The sequence below is a fragment of the Physcomitrium patens genome, chromosome 22 (genome assembly GCF_059467195.1).
Source record: "Physcomitrium patens ecotype Gransden chromosome 22, ASM5946719v1, whole genome shotgun sequence".
Classification (NCBI taxonomy): Eukaryota; Viridiplantae; Streptophyta; class Bryopsida; order Funariales; family Funariaceae; genus Physcomitrium; species Physcomitrium patens.
The window spans coordinates 1,217,873-1,241,287 of record NC_143431.1 but is presented as its reverse complement, the minus strand read 5'-3'; the positions used below and the strand labels follow the sequence as shown (position 1 = coordinate 1,241,287).

General features: G+C 31.6%; 1 protein-coding gene across 1 annotated transcript; it reads right to left on the bottom strand.

Moving 5' to 3' along the window:
• Positions 1-20,002: 20,002 nt before the first annotated feature.
• Positions 20,003-22,474, bottom strand: LOC112274765 (uncharacterized). The gene has a single exon (XM_024504507.3). It carries the CDS (start codon positions 21,609-21,611, stop codon positions 20,400-20,402), a length of 1,212 nt encoding a protein of 403 aa, XP_024360275.1. The 5' UTR covers positions 21,612-22,474; the 3' UTR covers positions 20,003-20,399.
• Positions 22,475-23,415: the final 941 nt, after the last annotated feature.

Sequence of the window (23,415 nt, the reverse complement as noted above, 5' to 3'; positions counted from 1 at the left end):
GATATTAGGTGGGTTGGAAATAAGTGAGTAGGGGGCTTTGAAGTAAGTAGTTTAAATGTTTAAAGAATGGAGAAGCAAATAGAAAAAAGCATTGAAATTGGAGAGTGCATCTTGTTAGAAAGATAGAAGATAAACCACAAATTTAAGAGTATACAAATTTAGGCAACATAGGAGACTTAAAGGTCATAGAATCTGATTCTTTTATTTTTTTTGTCTTCTACTAATTACAAAAAAATAGTTAAATAAAGATATTTATTTATGAAAACTCTTATATATATATTCTTTCTATAATTGTTGTTGTCTAGTATAAATTCTTGCTCATGTATATTACAATTCACAATTTGGCTAAGATTTATAAGGTTTAATTAAGATTTTTATAATGATTTTTTAGGATTCTTTAGGATTTACTTGAAAATTATTTTATCTTAAATTAAGGTTAGTAGTGGCTTATAGAGTAGAACCCATATTCATAAGCTTGAATACACTCAATTATATTAGAGATGAATATAAGACATGTAAATAATCTTAAAAACTATTTATAATCATCTATTTATAATTTTTAAGTTTATAAATATATGATTATATATAGCTTTAGTAAAGCCATCTGTGACATCTGATTGATAAAACTTGATTGACTAGAAGATTTTAAAAGAGTTATAATTTGTAAAATGGGTATTTTTAAACAATTCATGTAGTCTTTTGATTACAAAAAAAAACTTTAAGATATGTTGAAATTCTTTCACAACCCAATTCTTAGTATATTTTTGGGCTAAATTTCATATAATACAACATTCTTAACAAAAGTGAGAAAGGCCTCACTATTGTCTCTATATGTACTATCTAACTTTAAGCTATGTGACAACAATATATAAACCATATGATATTTTTCCCACTTACAGGACATATATTTAACGTGTAGGTTAAGTTTTTAATATGTGAAATACACGGCCAACTTCTTAGTCAAGTTTTGAATCTTAAAATTATGTAAAAACACTTATAAGATCAAATCCATGTTTACAAAGCTTCAAAAAAAACTTATAAATAAGATATCAATAAACTGATCTATTTCTACTTATTTCTACCTAATTATGATTATTCTAAATAAATACACTTATAAATATGGATAGTTTTATAGTTCTTACCTATAATCATATATGATTTAGAAACTCTTCTTTATATTATGAAAGTTTTAATAAAATATAATATGTATTTAATAATTTAATAAATATTTAAAATATTAATTTAAGATATTTTAAACCTAAATAAAGTGATAGGATTGAATTAATTTGACATTATATATTTGATTGTTAATCTCATTAACATATTAATTAATTATTTTATATTTACTCAAGTATTTTTTTTTCTTAGAGGATATTTTATATCATATATAAGATAGTATACATTGGCTTTAAAGGTTCATTCCATACTATTATAGAATGACTAATTGAAGCATTTAAAAGAAGATTTACTATCAAAAATCTATGTATTTGCAGAAGCCATATAAGGCACTAAATCTGAAGTTTGTTATTTCATTAAATAACAAGTCTATGAATAAGAATAGATCCAACTTTTGAATTTGAATGAGATTTAATATAGCTATCTAATGAAACTTTAAATGGCTTATTTTTAATTATATTTTTGATATTAAGTTAATTTAAAATACTTATAAGATTAATATGCATCTGAATTATGCTAATTAATGTCCAAAATTCAAATCAAAATAAAGGTATTAATAGTTGCTAGAATTAAATATATATTTTGGTCTTTATTTTTAAAGAAAAATATTATAAATATCAATGTATTGACTAATATTGAATTTATTGTTGTTGCAAGATAAATAAAAATATTTTAATATAACAATATTTGACTGTAATCTTTAAGTTAAAATCATAAGAATTTCCAAATAATAAAAAACTATAACAAAAACATAAATAAATTCTTATCTAATTTATTTATATATAAGAAATAAATAGAAAAAAATATTTATACCTCAATTATATTAAATACAATGATTTTTTATAACAATTAATTATGATCAAAATCTATAAAAATTAAAAATATTAAAAAATAAAAGATTTTAAAATAAAATTTAATGCTTCTATCAATTAACAATTTTATTGATGATCACCAAGATTTTATATAGTTGCCATCACATGAAATTAAACCATAGTAAGTTGCTAATAGTCAAAAGATAGCAAAGAGTTAAATCAAGTTACTATAGTAGTAGCTAAGATTCTAGATAGCAACTAGATTAAGAAGAATCTAGGATTTAATTAGGTATAGCAAAGAAAGATAAAAACAATCATAGATGACATTCATTTATAATAAATTTAAACATTAATTGAAAGAAAAAAATGTTGGAAGTGAGAGTTATCTTACTCCACACTTCTCTTTGTGTGCAACCTTACTAGTATTAAATATTGTAGCTTCTAACTTCTCTTTCTTCATCAAGTTATGGACCCACTTACATTTGCTTGTGAGTTTTGAAGTTATATGAGGTCTTTATTGTTGTGTGGAGTAGATCATGTTATTTTTGTTAGTATTAGGAATTAGAATTTCTTAACTTTGAGATTCAAATCTAGATCTATATCTTAATTAGTTCTTTTTTAAACTTAAGTGTATCTCAAATTTAGGATTTGATTTAAACATTATATTAATGTTATAGAGTACTAATATTGTATTTTCTTACTAAGTTAGATCTTCGGATTAACTTTGTAGTTTCATGTGTTAGAGAGAATTTAAGGTGTTTATAAGACCTCTTATAGTGCCTAGAGGTCATTACTAAGCATAAAAGTGATATAAGAGTAGCAAATCTGGTTTGAGACGTTTATGTAGTTCATTAGACTTATGAGAGGTCCTAAAAATGAAGTTGAAAATATTTTGAGAGCAAAAACACTAGTTTACCCACAAAGAAGGCATTTTGAGATTGTATTATAATAACACTTTTTTGCTGATTTTGAGAACTTTAGGACTATTTCTTTTGATCTTTTTAAATATATGTCTCTCTTAAACATAGCTTTAAATGAGGGTGAAGGCTTGAGAACAATTGAAAACTTTAGAGATAAGAATTTTTACCATTGAAAGGTAAAAATCGAGCTTTTATTGACTTCTTTGAATCTTAGGAATATTGTAGAAGAAAGTAATGAACCTCAAAGCATGCATGCTGATATGAAAGAGAAGAAGGACTACAAACATTATGAAAAGAAGGCTTTTGGATTGATTGCATGCAATTTTCATGAAGCCAACTTCTCCTACATTATCTCTTACAAAGATCCAACAGAAGCATAGAAGACTTGTTGCAATATTTATGACAGCAAGAACTTATCCAACATCATCTATACAAGGAGGAAGGTCTTTACTTATAATATCGAAGAGAGTGAAGACCTCATGGCACACATCAATCAAGTGAAGGCATTTGCAAACCAGCTTGCAATTATAGACAAGGCCTTAGAAGATGCAGATGTTGTCATGACTCTACTCATGAGCTTGTCGGAATCCTACAACTACCTCATTGTGGTTTTAGAATCCATGAAGATGGAAGAACTCACAATGAACTATGTGAAAAGAAGATTAAGCCATGAAATGATGAAGAAGAAAGAAAAAGAGCCTCAAAGTGAAAATTTAGCAACTTACTGACGACAAGTCAAGGGCAACTATTCAAACCAATGAGGTAATGTTAAAACTTGCTTCATTTGTCGCAAAGTAGGATATTTTGCTCGAAATTGCTATAAAGACAGAAAGATAGAAAGGAAGAATGCAAATAGTATATAAGATGAGTTTGGACAACAAGATTATATATTCACAATAGGAAATGACACCTTTATGGCTGCCATATCATGATGGATTGTAAACTCAGGTTGTTTCAAGCATATGATATCTTATAAGTATTTATTTGATACTTATGAGGATATTTCAACATCAAATATGATTTTGATAGATTGTGGTACATATAAAGCCATTAAAATTAATTCTATTATAATAAAATTCATAATAAATAGACAAATTAATAGAATCAAATTCAAATTCATCCTCCATATGTCCAAGATGAAGCAAAACCTACTTTTGATGAGTGAACTTATAATGAAAGGTTTTATAGTTCAATTCAACATAAATGGATATTTTTTGAGAATATTGTGTAGAAATATGGTTTCCAAGACTTTAGAGAGTGGAATTTATATTATTTCAAGTATAAGAAGGTCAATGAAATGGAAGTAGCTACATTTGGTGAATTCATATCAATCCTAAGACAAGTTCAATATATAGCATTGTCGCCTTAGCCATTTGAATATGAAGAATATAACAAAGCTTAAGTCTATAATAAGTGGCTTAGATCTTAGAATAATAAGCCAAAATACAATACAGCTTATATATGAACGATGCATACAAGACAAACAATAAAGGGCCTCATTTCCAAGTCATATAGCAACATGTGCTATAAAGTTATTTGGGTTCATATATTTTAATGTATGTGGACCTATAAAGACTACAAGTATTGAAAGAGCAAGATATTTCTTCACTTTCATAGATGATTTCTTAAGAAAGATTTGGATCTACATTCTTAAGGCCAAAAGTAAGTACTTTTGGAAGTTTAAAGAGTTTAAAATACTTAGTGACAAACAAAATGAGTTCAAGATCAAGGAAGTGTATACCGAAAATAGAGGTGAATATATATCTTAGCAATTTGATGTTTATTTGAAAAATGAAAGAATTACATGCGAATGACAATTCCATACACTCCATAAGAAAATGGTGTTGCTGAAAGGACAAATTGAACCATTGTAGACATGACAAAGAGCAGGCTTTATGCTCAAAATTTTAGTTATGAGTTTTGGATGGAAGCTGTGATAAATATAATATTTATAAGGAATAGGAATCTAACAAGTACTCTTATATCAATGACACCACAAGAAACTTGGAGTGAAAAATAACTTTACATTTTATAAATGAGGATCTTTGGATGCATTGCATATACAAAGATACAAGATTATATGAAGTCCAAACTTGATGCAAAAGATACAAAATGTGTTTTCTTCAAATATTGTAAAGGTACCAAAGCATATAAGCTAATGTGTTTGGACACCAAAAAAATCATCAAAAGTCATGATGTATAATTTTTGGAGCATAAGAGCGCTTACAAGTACTTAGAAATGAGTCCAAGTAGGAGTAATAATATGTTTGTGGATACATCTTTAAATTCAGTAAAGAAATAAGAAGATGAAAAAAATGAAGATGGTGAAGATGTAAATAAAGATGAAGAGGCAAAAAAAAATAAAGAAGAAGGCCTTACAAATTTCTAAGACCAACAATGAAGATGTTGAAGATTATGATGATTATGATGATAATGATGATGATGATGATGATGAGTACCAATCTTTTAATGAAAAAAGACAAGTTTTAAGAGAGAAGAAGCTTAAAAGAGAGTATAGAGTACAACAAGATGAATCTTCTTCAAATGAAATAAGATATTTTTTGAGAGAAAGAAGACCACATGGCAAATAGCAAAAGAACCACATCTTAATTCTAATAAGTAAAGAACATACAAATATATATTTTTTTATTAATCTATTATCGTTATGTGATGCTATAAAGTCTTAAGTTACAATTAAGTAGAAAAAGACTATAAAAGAAGAGTACCAATTTCTTATGGATAATAGTATATGGAAATTGACAGTTTTTTTAGCAAATTGATCAAGCATTAGTTGTAAGTGGATGTTTAAGACTAATAGAGATAGAATAGATGTGGTAGTGAGGCATAAGAAAAGATTAATTGCCAAAAGATATTTATAAGTTATTGGTGTTAACTTTAATGAGATTTATGCACTCCTTGCCAAATTCACTATTATTAGGACCATTATCACAATTCGGCAGTGATAGACTTCGAAATGCACCAAATGGAAGTAAAAATGGCCTTTTTGAATGGAAAATTGGAAGAAGACATCTACATGGATCAACTTCAAGGATTTGTATAACAAATCAAAGAATACCTTATGTGCAAGTTGAAGAAATCCTTTTATGGATTGAAATAATCACCAAGAACATGGTATCAATATATTGTCATATTTTTAGTCAATATAGGGTTTGTAAGGAGTGAGGTTGATCATTCACTATATGTAATGCAATTTAAAAAGTTCTTCTTGGTTGTAATCCTTTATGTTGATGATTTGATCATCTTGACTAATAATATATAAAAAAAATAGATTAAGGCTATATTAAAAAAGAAGTATGAAATGAGTGATTTGAAAAAGCTTCGCTATTACGTAGGAGTGGACTTTATAAGAAATTGTGGTACCAAGACCATTACAATGAGTCAAAGCAAGTACATTAAAGAAGTGTTGAAATGATTGAACATAGAGGAGTATAATTCTATTGGACATCTTTAGAAGCCAATTTGAAGTTAATAAAGCTTTTCAATGAAGATTGTACTTAAGTTGAAGGTGAGATGCCAAGTATTCCATACAAAGTAATTGTAACATGGCATAGATAGGATATTTGTATTATTCGTACATAAAGATATGTGGGTGGAGTCATTTTTGAGAAATTTCTAAAATTGAGGTTATGATGGTTTATATAGGATCTACCATGGAACCTTTTAAAAAGACTTAATGTAATTATTATGATGGAGTCCACTTCTAAAAACTTCTAAAATGATAGTTATTTTGATAGAGCCTATTATAAGGGATATTTTAAAAAATTCCAAGATAGTTGAATAAAATATAAATAAGACAGATTGAGGCCATTTAGGTATTCAGTGAAGTATGACTTCAAAGTCTTTCTCTTAGTAAAGTTTGGTTTTCTTGTTCTATTCTATTTAATTCTATTTGGTTCTGTTTCATTGTATTTGGTTATATTCCCTTCTATTTAGTCATGTCTTTTAGGTTCTATTCCATTTAGTTACTTTCAATTTTATTTTGATGTGCTTAGTCTTATATTGTATTGAGATCTTTGTTGTTTAAAATTTTATAAGGTTTTAGACCTTAGAAAATCTGATCCTATTTCAGCAATAATATACTCACTTATATATGCAATGGTAGCCATAAGAGTGGATCTTATATGTAATCCAAATATTGTGAGCCAACACATGTCTAATGTAGGATCTTTACATTGGACAATAGTAACGAGGATATTAACATAATTAAAAGGTATAAAGAACTTTAAATTGTGCATTGATGGTAAGAACATTGATTTACAAGATCATTGTGATGCAAATTGGATTGGAGATGTAAATAATAGAAGATCCACAATGAGATATATATTCTTTATGGGAGTGGGAGTCATTTCATGGAAATGCAAAAGACAACCTATCAATTTAAGCTCAACCATGGAAGTTGAGTACATGGCAGGAAGTCATTATGCAATAGAAGTATGTTAGATAAAGCAACTCTTAAAAGACATTAAATTAGTGCAATTAAAAGCAGCTCTAATAATGTGTGACAATCAAAGATGTCTTGTATTTGCCAAGAATCCAAAGCAGCATTCAATAATCAAGCACCTTGATATTTCATACAAGAGAAAATTGAAGATGATATAATAAATATAAAATATTGTGCTACAAAAGACATGTTTATTGATGTGCTTACAAAAACATTCATAAGAGATAGACACCACAATTTGATAGAGGCATTAGCCTTAAAAGCCTTTTGACCATTAGTAAAGTAAGAAAGTTGAAGTTCAACAATATCTTCCTTAATTGCAACCACATAGAATTAATCCATAATAAGTGGTTAATAGTAAAAAGATAGCAAAGGATCCAAATAAATTACTATGGTAGTGGCTTAGGTTTTAGGTGGTGGCTAGATTAAGAATAATCTAAGATTTAATTAGATGTAGCAAAAAAAGATGAAAATAATTATAGATGAAATTCATCTATAATAGATGTAAATTTTAGCTATATGTGGAAGTGAAAGTTATCTTATTCCACACTTCTCTTTATGTGCAATCTTATTGATGGTAAGTATTCTAGCTTTTAACTTCTCTTCTTAATTAAATTTAACAATAAAATATTTTATATGTAAAATTATATTTAATGTGTTACTTTATGAACCAAGATTGTATTGTTGAGGGTATTTCTTATAAAAAGAATATTATTTAAACTTAGTCAATGAATTGCATTGGAATAGATTATATGCAAAGCTATAGACTTTGAAATAGAATTTGTATGTGGTATTAAGTAGAATAATTGAACAAAAAAATGTTTAAAATATTTCTTTTTTTAAATTCAAAGATGAATGTAATAAAGCTTATTAAAATAAGTTTACGATAAATAAATGATAGATCTTTTATATTTTTATAATATTACTATCTTTAAAAAATCAAATATTAATAAATATTCTATTAAGACTTTAAATTCTATTACAAATAAGGTTTTTGAGAATATATTAGAATGTTTTTAGAAAGATGCTTCTTTAAGAGAATTTTTAGCTTGTAAATTTAATTTTCTATGATTTATAAGATGAAGTGGTCAAAAAATGATTTTTAAAGTTTGGTGGAATTTCAAAAAAGTATAGATTTTTGAAGAAAAATAATTTCTTAAATTTCCACAATACTCAACTTATTATAAGTAGAATTTTTTATTATCATTTCTTCAGCAAGAAATCTTAGTTGCTTATTGTTGGCTTAGAAATATTTTTTTTAAATGTATCTCTATGAATATTTTAGTTAAATTTTTATATAATTTTTTAATTTTTTAATTATCTTATTTTTTTTAGATTATGCAGATTTTGTTTTTTTTAGTTAAATGATTTTTTTAGAAATTTACATTACAAAGAGCATTTTATACTTATCTATAAACTATTTTAAGAGACTTTTTATTTCATTTTTTTAATAATATTCTAGCTTATATTTTTTAAAATTATCTATAACATTAGAATTTTTTTCTTTTAAATTTTTTATATAAAGATTGAATTTCTTAAATTAATCCTATAGTTTTTAAATAATAAGTTGAATGTACTAATTTTTTAGATATTAGATATTTAACTTATAATCAAAAAAATATTTAAATAAAGAATTTAATTGAACTAAAATGTTAGCACAATGATGGTTCAAATATATTGTATTGCTCTAAAGTATATATTCCAATATATAATTTGTGAGATTATTTAAGTAGAGAGATAAGACATGTCTAATTGACGTAAGATCTACCTTTATTATGTTTAGTGATTCAAAAATATTGTGTTAAGATGATTTGTCACCCATCTATTTATTTGTTATTTTAATCATCCACCACAAACCATCATTAGCTTACTAAAAAAGAACCATTTAATAAATTCTAATATTTCATCTTTATTAATAAATGCTTTATTATTTTAAAAAATAATAATAATTAAAATAAGTAACGTAAGTAATGTTTTTTTAAAAAAACTTTGAAGAAGTTTTTTAGAAACTAATTAGATCTTTAAATTCATATAGATATGCCACATGGCTATTAAAAGTTGTCATGCAATTTTTTTTACTTTAGAAAGTTACATTGTAGGTGATTTATAACTTTGCTCTTGAGCTTACAAGTCTTGTAGTCATTAGGAAGCTTCTTCAAGGTCTTCTTTGTAGCTTATATATATATATATATATATATATATATATATAGATACGAAGACAAGAGTGAGGTTGTTCTTACTATTGTTAATGTCTTTCTTGTATTCCAAACTTGTTTCGAGACTCCCTAAAATCTTTGAAATTAGTAATAGCCATTCTAGTTCTTTTCTATCTTATGTCTATATTTTTTTTTCTCTTCTTTAATAATAAATAAGTTTGTTTTATCTTGATTTTTATCTATAATCTTGTTTTTGGCATGCTTCTCTTACATACATTTTTGCAATTTTAAAAAAATGTACATAATCATTATAAAGAATCTTTTGTAATAATATAAAATTAATAAGATAATCAGTAGAAGAAATTAATTATTTGAAAAAAAAGACTTGTAAAAATACATATCTCAAAGTTTTCAATTCTATCTTTTATGTGATTATAAAAAAGAGCTCCTTCCAAAATAAAACACTTATATTTTTTTATAAATTGAATTCTGATTCTTTTAAATAAATATTGTTGAAACAATTTTTAATGAATATCATGTTGTAATATGTTTTGATAGAAAAATTAATTATTACAAAAATAAATAAATTTGAAGAGGTTATTTAATCTTTTTATATTATATTATAGAGCATGTAATTTCATCAAAGTTTATTAAAGATATAATAGTTATTATCTATAATTCAACAAAAAAAAACCTATTTTATTTTAAAATAGTATTAAGATTATTGGTTAATAAAAGAATAGTTAAGGAAATTCTAACCATAGAACTTCTTAAGATTTTACACACTAATTGAAATAAATAATGATTTTTAGATTATTTTTATATTATAAAGATAATAATATCAAATTCCACCTACAGCTATAATAAGTTACTTTAAGCTTTTTGTTGATTAGATATAGAGATTGCATTCATATTTGTGGTCTTTTATAGTACCTGGTATTAAAATTAAGGTAAGACCAATTCTTACATTAAATACTTTTATTTTTTTATGTTATTAAATAAAAATAGTGGCAAATCATATTGAACCAATGCAACCAAATATTTTATTAAAAAAATACAATATAATTTTTATTCTTCTATTTTAAGATCTAATATATGTTGTTCCATAAAAGAAAATGAAGGACAATAATGTGACTATTTTTTTGCTTTGAAATATTGGTACGTACAATAACATTGTTTAGGTCCTAAAGCATTATATTGAGGTAGATTGTAATTGTTTTTGTAAGATACTTGCTATCTATACAAATAAATATTATGCAATAAATAAACTATGATATTTACAAAAGATTATGTTATTACTTTAATTGCATATCATATTGCCTTCAAATGACTTCATCTTATATAATAGAATAATATTTTTTTTGCATGTTATTGCAATGAGAACACTTTATATTATACTAAAAGATTGTAGCTACAAAATATGAAAAATTATATAATAGATGTTTATATTACTTAATAAATAAAAATAAATTAAAAATAAATAAACTAGACAAAAGCATGTTATGTAAAAATAATATATATATATATACATACACAACATCAAAGAAGCTTCTTGGATGAAAAAAAATCTTATATACATACATATATATTTTTTGATGTTGTGTATGTATATATATATATATACACAACATCAAAGAAGCTTCTTGGATGAAAAAAAATCTTTAAATTATTTTTTGATTAAAAAGTATGATTATTAAAATAAATTATATATCTATTTGCTTCTAAATAATTCTTTGTTTTATTTTAATGCAACTTCTTAATAAAAAAAAAGGCTGAAAAAGAACTAAGATATATAAAAAATACCAAATTACATATTTTGGAGATTTATTTTTATATTTTAAAAATAAATAAAACAATCTTAAATATAAAAATTATGTTCTATATTGCTTTTTGTATAGAAATGACTTCCATGGCCTTAATTTTGCTGTAAATGGATCAAAATGAGGTAGACTAAGTATACCAACAATCAAAATACTTCTAAGACAAATCTAGGCTTAGATTCTTGAAAAAGTTACAACTAAAATTATAAGATTGACACTTAGGAGATAACTACTTGAAAGACATGGTTGAAATTTGACCTTGCTTTATAAAATTAATTGTTTGTGGCAAACAGAAAATTATTTTTAGAAAAGTAGCTTTATAAGAGTTTTAAGAATATAAACTTGCAAAATAATGACAAAAATAAGTTTTTTAAATGAATAATAAAATTTAGAGATTTATAAGCAAAATAGATTTGAAGACAACAAAAAATAATAAAAAGTTTTGATTGATTTTTTATACTTTATTCTTGATCTATAATTGAATTAATTATAATTATATGCATGTACAAAAAAATATAAGTTTCTTAATTATGATATCATTTTAAGTATAAAATTAATAGACATTTGACTATATGTATAAAAAATATTAGAATTTAAAAATTCAAGATTGATCACAATGTTTTAGATACATAAAGATGTAAAAATTGAACAAAGAAAAATCTTCAAGCATTCATAGAAGATATGAGAATCAAGTTTTGTATTAAGTATGTGTAAAAAATAAAATTTCAAATAAAAAAACGTAGTTTCTAAAAGTCTTTTTTAAATTTATTTTTTAAAGCTAAAAGCTAGGAATTCTATCAAATTATAAGTGAGATTTATCTTAAAGTCTTTACCATATAGTCAATATTTTAATCATAATTTTAATTTTCTAATTTTTTTTATATTTAATAATAGAAATTTTTCTAATTATATTTTATTTCTATTTTTATTACTTTCTTTCTTCTTAACAATGTATAAGAGTAGTTTCTACTATAATTTTTGTTTAGATTCATATCCTTAACAATTAATCTCATTGACAAATAGTATTAGATTGAGCAAAAATTGATGTTGTTTTTTGTAATCTTATAATTACATATATTAAAAATTATTAAAAATTCTTTATATATAAGATATTTTATATTTAATGGATTCCAATATTACTTAAGTAAATAAATTAAATTAAAATAGCTAAAAATACGTAAAAGATAGTTAATATATTTTTATCAAAAAACCTTTAAGAATATTTTTTAGAAGCAAAATAGATTTGTAGAACCTTTTAGATAATTCGCATGGCTATTATAATTCATTCTAAAAGTTCTTTATTCTTAAAAAGTTAAGGCAATGTATAACTAGATACTTAGATCACATATTTTATGGTCTTTAAGAAGCTTCTAAAAGACTTTTTTGCTAGCTTATGTGTATAAAAATGAAACTAAGGCCATCTTTTGTTTTTTTAATTCTTCTTTGTATTAAAATTTTAATTTAAGATTCTCTAATTTTTTTTATTTAGCAATAGTTATTCATTATTTTATATTATATATATATATATATATATATATATATATCCATATTTTTCTTATTTTCTATGTTTTTGATAATATATGAGTGTATTATCTTTTTAGAGTTATATTTAGAATCTTATCTTTAAAATAATAAGCCTTATTTTTTTGTAATTATGTCTAGATTTTTTAATTAATTTAGTTTTATGAATAATATTTATATATAATATACTTCTATAAATTCCATAATATCCTTTAAAGATTGTTTCTATGTTCTAAATTAAAGTTTTTTTCTTACATCGACTATTGTTTTATTATGTTGATTACTTTATTATAAAAATCTCATACATTAAAAGGATTCTTATTATATTTTTATTATAGATAAGATCCAAGGATTATACTAAGGATAATAAGATAATTAAATGTATGAATCTTATTATCAAGTAATGTTATAATAGATTAAGAACAAGACTATAAGTCCAAAATTAGACCACAAGATATGCATTGTTAAGACTGCAGAGCTCTTTAGCCTCAACACCTAAGTATATTAAGATTCAAGAAGCTTCTAGATAACTTCTTATTTTATAGATAAGATTCTAAATATAACTCTAAAAAACCTTTGCTCCCAAGTCATCCTAATGTGCTTCTTGAGTGGTGTCTTTATTGCTTCATTGTAAAACATTCTCAAGAATCTTTTCTTGTGACTTCTTATATTACTTAGGAGTTAAGGAATTTCAAGAATCTTTACTTGTGACTTCCTACATTACTTTGGAGTTAAGAAATATCAAGAATCTTCTCTTGTAACTTCTTATATTACTTGGAAGTTAAGCAATCTTAAGAATCTTTTCTTGTGACTTCTTACATTGCTTGGGAGATAAGCAACCTTGTAAACATCTTCTAGAACTTTATAGAATCTTCTAAGATCTTCTAAAAACTTCTAGAATCTTCTAAGAACTTTTAGAATCTCTTAGAACCTTTAAGAATCTTATAAAATCTTCTTTAAATGGATGGTTGTAATACTATCATGATTGAATATGCAACTTACAACCTAAAGTATATCATCTATTATCTAGGACTTTATTAATTATTATATTTTTTTATTATTTCTTTAAATTAATTTAATTTTGGCTATTTATTTTTATTATAATAGAATCCAAATTTAATAAATATAAAGATAAAAGCAATGTCAATTAGAAAAAAATATATATTTCTTACCTTTGTATTATCCAACTTATTCTCCTTTGATTTTATTTTGGATTATTTCTAAGTATTTGCTTCAATTAATGTATAGCATTCTTCAATCTTATAATTAGTATCAAGGCATTATTAGCATCTAATAGAAAGGTCATTTTAGTATTTAAAAATTTTATTTTTTCTTTCTTTTGTAATTAGATTTTTTTATTCTTACTTATGACTCCCATAATCTTTTAGAATTGTCTATAATGTAAAATGAAGGATCTAAAATATCTAAAATGCCCTTAATTTTATTTAAAAGATATTTTAGGTTTATTTAATAATTTCTGTTCCAAACATTTAAAATTCTCCTAAAAGATTGTTGAAGGTAGTCCAAGTAAATATTTAAATGTGATTTTTTTTTTTTTTTTTTTTTTCTAATAAGATAGAATGTATTCAAATCCAAAATCTATTTTTGAAATGGACTTATACCAATATTTTCCTTAAATAGATTCATCAATTGGAATTTTTTTTGCTATATCAACATTAGTAGATTTTATCGAAAAAAACTGTATTCTAGGAACCTGCCCAACCCAATGTTAAGAAAAAGTCTTATTTATGATAAAGTTGTACAACCAATTATTAAACAGTTTAGTTAAAATTTTCCTTAAATAAAACCCAGCAATTTCCTCAGTTTCCTCTAAACAGTCCATTTTATGCCTAACAACAACCTCATAGACCTCAACCAACTGACTAGAATTGTGAGAGAATAAACTTCCAAAGCTCCATCTTATCCCCGAACACTGTTTTCTGAAGTGCACTGAGTGGCACTCGGCTACCGAATATATGCCCTCTGGACAGAAAAAAAGCGATGCGAATAATGTGCGACTGATTGGTGCTGCATTTTTCTCTCTGTCCCTGATGTGTTACCATATCGGGGTACAAGCACACCTGATTCTCGCAGATGCCGTCAACCAATTCAGCACCCTGCCATCCGTGACCATCACAGGGTGCAGACACGGTTGTGTCGGTGTTAATCGGAAGAGCCGATTAACTTCGCCAGTGGGGTAATTGACAACCCCCACGTTTACAATCCTTCTGTTTGCTCGATGATTCAGGAAGTCGATTACCCTGCAGAATAACTTTCTTGCTCGAGAAGCTAAATGGCGTGGTCGTGAAGATTGTGCTTCAGCCATCCCCATTGCGCCACTGTAAAAGACCCCAAGCAAAATTATGCCGTCGCTGAAAATAGGTTGGCCTGGATCCGGCCCCACAATCGACCTTCTCGCTGAACAGGTGGTACAAAGCCCTACAAATATTGGGTTCGACACACCAGATATGATGTGCTAGTGGAGCGACGGCAAACCCTATCCTCCGACTATCATTCTTGTCTTGATACTAATCATTATTACAACTAAAAAAAACATAAACGTGGGTCCGAAAACTGCTAAGCGACATGGCAGGCACCCAAGACTCTATTAGAATACTGCATTATACCATGCCGGGTGTGGGCCTGCAGTTTGGCGGGCAGGGGCGGATACAAGGGCGGGTAGGGTATGTCCGGGTAACTAGGCGGGTAGAAAAGTCAATACTCCTCACAGCAGGGACCAAGGAAGTAGCCAAGGGAACTTGAGCCGCACGATTACCAAGAGGATTCGGATCAGGCACAGATTGGTGATAGTACAACAGTTGTATCCCAGTTTCAGGAATTGCCAAGAGGGAATAATGTCGGGTGGATACGGAATAGTCCCCTCATGAAACACAACGTCTCGGGAAATAATCATCTTGCCATTTAGTACTTTTTGATGCCTATATGCCTTATTTTCGGTTCTGTAGCCAAGGAGGATGCACTCTTGAGATTGAGAATCAAGCTTCACCCATAGAGCATCAAGAATCTTGGCAAAGTATTTACTCCCGAATATGCGAAATGTGACCAATTGGGCTTTCTATAGTGCCAGAATTCAAAACGAGTGGTGTTCTGCAGGATTGCTTTCATGGAACACCGATTTTGAAGATATGTGGCACAAGTAATAGCTTCGCCTCAATATTGTTGTGAAACTAGGGTTTAGTGAAGCATGCAAGGGTCGGTGTTGAGAAGGGTACGATTTTTTTGTTTGGCCACACCATTTTAAAAAGGAGTGTAGGCTGCAGTGAGTTGGAGTTGTATGCAATGAGTAGTTAAATATTGATTGAATTTGGAGGAATGGTATTCTCCTCATTGATCTGAGCGGAGAGTACAAAGTTTTACTCCAATTTGTTTTTCCATCCAACAATGAAAAAATTGAACGCCTCAAATCATTTTCTATTTTTACAAAGAAGTCTTAAAATAGTATATTAAGAGTAATTGTCAACAAAAGTGACGTAATACTAAAATCCCGAGAAGGTAGGAGTGGCAATTCTTCCACTAAGATTGGAGTGAACCAATTCAAGAGATCTTGTTGCATAGAAGCTAGCCATCTTTGAAAACTTGGTAGCAAGTTATTTGCCATGTTGAACATAGTTGGTGCAGAACCTTTTTGATAGATAATCCTGTGACCACTTGACTTTGGACAAGTTTTTTAAGTCGATTTGTACTAATGTGACCCAATCATTGGTGCCAAAGTTGCTAGATTTACAAGCAAAATTTATAGCTGAGCCTCTTGAGGGAATTGTTGAGTTTTCATAAAAAATTGATTTTGGACTGCTGACTTGATTTATGTTGCTCTTAAAAAAAATTGTCGAGGTGTGTGATCTAAAAAATCAACATAAGGTGGAGGAGGTGCGTGGCCCAAAAAAATAGTGGTGAAGGGGCTAGAATGACATGCAAAGTCCAAGGCAGAGAGTATCGCCTGAGCAAAGAAATTTTATAGGACCTAGAATGTTGAATTTATTGCAAAGTAGACAGATTGCAATTGGTGTGTCTTCCTTCTTGAGAAGGCAAAGCATTTGGTTTTTTAATGAAAATACCACTTTTGTACTCATCATAATCACTTATTGAGGATAAGTTTTTTTGAAGATCAAGTACATATAATGTATTTGTGAGGCAAATTGTTTTGCCATTTTCCAACAAGATTTCAACTTTTCCTTGGCCAGCTAGTGGTAGGGTTGTGTAGTTGCCAACATGCACTTTGTTCTCTCAATGGGATAAAGTTTCAAAATTTACAAATTGTGTTCAATTGTGTGTCAAATGGTGGATAGCTGCCGTATCAGTAAACCATTGGGCATCTTTTTGTGTACCCGATTTTGAAGATTTTTTGGATCAAAATGCTTGGATGAAATATTCATGAGGATAAAATGCTGGAGGTACTTCATTAACATGGTTGTTCTTCTGTGTTTGTTTAGTCTTCCAATTGTCATGAGTTGAAGTGGTAAAATTTGCATTTGTTCTTGCTTTATTTTTGTAACAATCGGATCCATAATGACCCATTTTCTTGCAATGGAGACATGGAGTTGTTGGTTTTGTTTTGATTTTTGATTGCTTATAGTGTTTTGGGTTGAATTTTGTAGGAGATCTTAGTTGCTACTTTCCTTTCCCTTTGCTGTTGGCAAAGCGGGTTTGTGATTCCAAGGATGAGCCTTTTATTATTGTCTCTTCTTAAAGAAGGATCAATATTAATGCAAAAAACATTGCGGTTCTTGTTGTATGCAAGGTTTGTATAATGGTGCCATATTGTGAGGGCATCAATCTCATGAGAGTTAATATTTTCATTTGTAATGGAATAATGACTTTGGCAGAGTGACATTGTTAGAGTAAAATTTTGAAATTGTGTAGATGAGAGTTGATATTTTCATTTGTAATGGAATAATGATTTTGGCAGAGTGACATTGTTAGAGTAAATTTTTGAAATGTGTGTAGATGTTGAGTGACAAATTTGCCACCTCTCATTTATTGTGTAATGAATTTTTCTTGTAGATATGCTTGTGTGATTATATTACTTGCAGAATATGTGTTTCCAAGAGCTAACCTTACTTTATTGACCATTGTATACACTCCAACATGTGAGAAGATGGTGTTGTCGACACAATCCCAAATAGAGGCAAGAGCCATATGGTCTCTCTTCCTCCCTGTACATATTGCCACTTGATTTGTCGTAGACTGGTGGGGCCTCACCATCTTAGCCAAGTGGCACGGCAGTTTAGTGGGGCAGGGTGGGGATGCTCTGACGTGAGAGGCTTCGGGTGCAACTACGATCTTACCAACCAAATTCTAGACTTGGAGTATGCTCATACCAATTTTGCAATAGTAAGAGATGAAGGTGGAGAATTGTGTTGCAAGTGCAAGGGTATTAGCAGTCGGCAGCACCTTTTCATTAAAGGACTGTGTAGAACTGTAAATGAACCTAGAAAGAGAAGTTGAAGGATCTTCTTTCGAAGAGGCATTCTGGTATCTTCTGTTCTTAACAAGAAAATCCTTTCAAGGCCTGAAAAATGTCTATAGGGGTAATCGTGATGCCAATGATTCTCGTTCACATGTTCAGCACACTGAATTTGAGCGTTCAGTCGCAAGAGAAATGACCTGGGGCATACCTGGATACGGAGTTGACCAGATGAGCAGTGTGAGAGGGTTCCTTTAATGGCTCACTGGAGATCGCAGAAGAACACATGGAACTCTCCCCGTAATTGGCTACAACGCGGTAAGGACTTTTGATTTTTGTGTAATTTACTGTATTATTGTTACAAACGGGGTCGATCCGCCGCATAAATCAATGAGAGTAACTGTAGAACGGCTAAGACGAAGAAATGTTGCTTGGAAGTCTGTGCTGAAGGGTGCTACGAAACTGTCGACTGTGTTGGCGTGGACTCTGCAGCCCGATTTTTCTAATAATAGAACGAAGGCGAACTTCGAAGGAATTTGAGGCATGTGTAAAATAGACACAAGTACAACCGCAGCAGTACTTGTTCAACATTGAACACACCAAAGCTTCGCAGTTCAGTCTTCCTTGCAGTGGGCTCCTTCTGGAGCAGCAGCTGAACAGTTTCAATTCCAGTTCCACTCCAACCTACTGGCGCTTTTCAACACTCCATTATACCGGCTGTTTTCTAATAGACCGCAGAATTCTAATAAAAGATACTGCAGGAATCAAGGGATTAGCTGCTCAATCTTGTAGTTCAAAGTTGTCAGCTGATGAAGTTCATCCGCAGCTCACTTGCCACTATTGAGCAACCACGATTTGCTGACGCATTTAATGATGGCATGCACGTTCCAAACACGTGATGAAATTTCTCCCAATGTTTCCACAAACGGTTTCTGGTGCATGTCGGATCCAAAGTTGAAGTATTGCTTGCGTTGCTCCCGCTAAGCAAGCAGATCACAGGTGACTTGGTCGATAGCAAGTCAAGCGATGCAACTGAAAGAATGCATCAGTACCATGAGAAACTCGGGAAATTGAAGGATTACGCAGATAAACGAGGCGAACCGGCACGAACAGTAAAATCACATGTTATTTTTCAGACATATTTCTGCATGAAGTAAAATCGTGTGCAATGACTGGCTCATTTCAGAAGGTGCATGATCTTGACTGATTCCAGCCAACATTTCTCTCTTTTCCCTGGACTAGTTTGCCTTCATCGTTTGTATATCCACAGTTTTGACATTAGGATGCTTCCGCTCCAAATGCTCACATGGAGCTCTGTGCAGGTCTTTCTTTAAGAAGTCACGATTATTTTTCTGTTGCTTCGAACAGTCGATGAGCGTTACATCCCCACACACCATCTGTCGAAGCGAGAACTGGCTCCCTTGATGTGAGATTCGTCCGCCGAATTCAAAATAGCACCATCTAAGTGAGCAGAACTTGGAAGCATCCTTGTTCTGGGGCTCATAATTTGGATCTCTAGGGAAATAATGCCAGAGAACCCCTCTCCTGGGAATCAACAACCGTAACCGCAAACTCTGAGCCCCATGCGCTTCGCTTGTATGTATTGATTGATACAGCTTCTTGTTACCAAACATGGTCATTGCCAGTGTGTTGACTACTTGAAACTGAGTTTCATCAAAATCTCGATTAACCACTAACAAGATTCGTGAATGCAGAGATGAATACACAGCAACCACATTTCATTATACAAGAACGAATCCAGGTTCATTGCCTGGCGCGTTAAGTTACAACAAGGGTTTAGGGTTTAGGGTTTTAGGAACACTAATTTTCGACACTAAAATAAACCCCCAAATGGTCTCTGCCAACGCCAACTTTCGCGTGGTCACAGATGTTTTCTATCGAATTGTAATTATATCCTGCACTGCTAACCTAACTCGGCAGCTTGAAAAATGTGCCGCGAAATGTCACGAACAGAACAGACTGCAGAGATCGCCAATCTGAATCCCTACTTCATGGACATTCATCGTAAATCTATCTCCTAACAGGTTTACCATAACACAAACTATAATTTGTAGCAGATACGAAAAACACGCGATCGAGGGTTGTGTTATTGCCAGGTAGAGGGGTCAGAGGGCGGCAATGTATCTCGGGTGTCCCAGAGCTCAACGTTCTCAGGCACAAGAGGCTCGTTCAAGACACTGTCCAGGCTCTCCAGCTCGGAATTAAGAAACTGGGTGCCCAGGTTTTCGTCATCCCAATGAGGGTCAGGGGGATAGGAGCCACCTGCACTCTCTGTCGACTGAGACAAGCTGGAGTTCGATCCCAACGCATAGTCATCGTCATCGTCCATTCGATTCAAGAAAGATTCGATGTCCTTGAGGTATTCGCCTGACAAAGAAGTGCCTAGCCTACTCCCTTGCAAGTTGTAATACCGGTGCTGCTGAAACTCGGGTGTGATAGAGAAAAGCTCATGTGGTGGATTGACTTGCGACGACGAAGACGAATCTGTACCCATCTCCAGCGAAGGTCCTGCCTCTCCCATTCCCCTACTATCCCTAACCATTTCATGAGGAAATACCTGTCTCGCGTCCGAAGCACCGAAAGCTCTTCCGGAATCAGCCATCACTAATTCGACATCGAAGTGATCCTCCCTAATCCCTATGTGCATTGATGTACGACTGCTACTTCCTGCACTTGCCGAAGTTCCGAGACTGTGTTGACGAGGAAGCTCTAGGTGTTCTGTGATCTCAACGTCGTGCATTACTCTGGGGGGCGATGATGACTCTTTTGTGGGCGTTGAGGAAGGAACGGAATCAATTCCAGCTGACTCACTGGGAGGCAGATTGAGCTCCGCCATAGAACCGTACAATTTGCGAGCTGCAATATCGTAAGCCAACGCAGCTTCTCTGGCGGTCGAAAAGCTTCCGAGCCAGAGGCGAGCGCGTTTCTTAGGCTCCCGAATTTCAGCAACCCATTTGCCCCAAGTTCTCTGTCGCACGCCACGGAATTCGCAAGCAGCGTTCTCAGGGCCGCCCTTGCCTTTCATTGCCCCTTTCTTCCATCTCTTTCCGGGTTTGCGGGCTGGCTTCTCAATATGACCAGAAGTCGGGCTCAGCTTGTCATCCCCTCCGCTGCCCAACTGCATTCCGATCCGCTGAATCGTCTTCGTCGCGATCGCCTCCCAGTGCGCTGACGGGAAATTGCTGCTTATACCTATGTTTGCTGAATTTACTACCCCCGATACTTTGCTCTTCGCAACTGTAATAACGACTTCCCCTCGACCTCGCTCAGCTTGGAGAGTTCTTCCGCTCACCGTCATGCAAGTAGAAACAATGAAACAAAAACTCGGCTTGCTTTTTGAATTCCCGTCAATGAATGTTGAAGAAACGACGACCTTCCTTCTTGCTCAATCCTCCTCTGAATGTCTTTAAACCTCCTAAACTCTCAGAAAATTAAAGTGTCACCTTCAATCTTGTGCAAACTCACTAGTAGCTCTTCACGAGCTGGCCTACCTCTTACTGCTCACCCACAGCCCTGCAAGCTATCCACTAAGGCAATTGACCTAATGCTCACCACCTTAGTGACCACCTTCACCCGCACTCTCCAATCTGTAGTAATTTTAATCCTCGAGCCAGAACCCAGCACCACGAAACCTCTGCGAAACCGAAAATCCTCCAATCCCAGCAAATTTACAATCACTCGCGCAATTCCAAGAACGACTAAGAGGAAAATTCAGCTCTTGCTTTCATCTACTTCCCTTCTCAATTTCAGTCTGTGGATCGATCAATCAATCAATCAATCAATCAACTAACTCTCTCTCCATTACATCGCCGAACTCAATCGATTACGACTCTTCCTCTACCAAAATTCCTGCTTTGAATTTGTTCCTTGGAGTTGCGCGCACTCTGTTCCGCCGAGTAGCAGTAACTCAGCTTAGCTCAGTGCAGATAAGCAGTGCGGGCGAGGAGGTAGAATTGTTGATGGAACGAGATCCCTGACGGTTAATCCTTTGAGGAGCTGTACGAAATGTTTTCAGGGTCCGGCCACCAGGCTAGGACAAGGCGGTTAAGCGCGAGAATGACCCCATCCTCACACTTAGGAAGCCGGAAAGGAAATTTCAACTCTGGCCTCCCTGAAACGAGCGCCTGGGTGGGAGATACAGTCACTCTGTTACGCTATGGGACACGGCTTTTCCTTCCTCCACGTCTCGCCTACGAACGCAGAGCACGCTCAGGTGTCGCGAACGACATCCATCGTCATCACAGACTTGTCGCGAAAAGCAATTTACCGTGGGGGGTGTGTGTCTGCATTGTTTTGCTCTGGGAATCAATATTGGTGTTCTTTTGCTTGGAAGTCTCAATTTGTTTCCTGTTCGAGAAATCGTAGGTTGTCAAAACCTCGCTACAATTCTATCCTTCTTTCCCCCAGATTGTCCTCTGTTTCCTCAACCCAGCTGAAACTCCCAGAGCTCTAGAACCCTGAAACCCTGATTTTGGTTATTCAACAATGGTGGCACCCCAAGGCGCAAATCCCAAAAGGGCTACCCCACGTCTCAAAAGGGCTATCCCAAAAGGGCTACCCCACGAATGAGAACAAGCTGAAGATTGTGAGGGGCGTGGCTGACGAGGCCGAATATGGAACCACATTCCCAAAATAAGCTGTCACATTCTTCCACTGGCTCTCCTCCCAATCCCCTTCTTCGAGGTTTTTCCAAAAACAATTCTATTTTCTTGAAATGTAAATTTCTATGACGAGGTGCCAGTGTTGGCTCCTCCTGATGACTCGACAAGTGAAGGTCTCCAACACGAAGTTTCTAGGAAGCCGTGAAGAGGCAGCGAGGCGCGGGGTCCCGCCTTCCGGAAGGTGCCCGACTTGGGAACATCGTGCGTTCCCCGAGTGCCCCGACGAGATAATGATGGGGAGCTTTGGGATCGTGTAGATGGTGAAGAATCTGACTGGGTGTTTCCGGCTAGTGATGGATGCATATTGTTTGCGGACTGCTCTAAAGGCAAGTTTCTGTGGATGATTCTTGGTTAACAGCCGCACCCAGAGTCCATGTCGACTAATCAGAATTAATATAACATGAAAATTAATACTAATATGAAAATATCGTTAAGATCTTC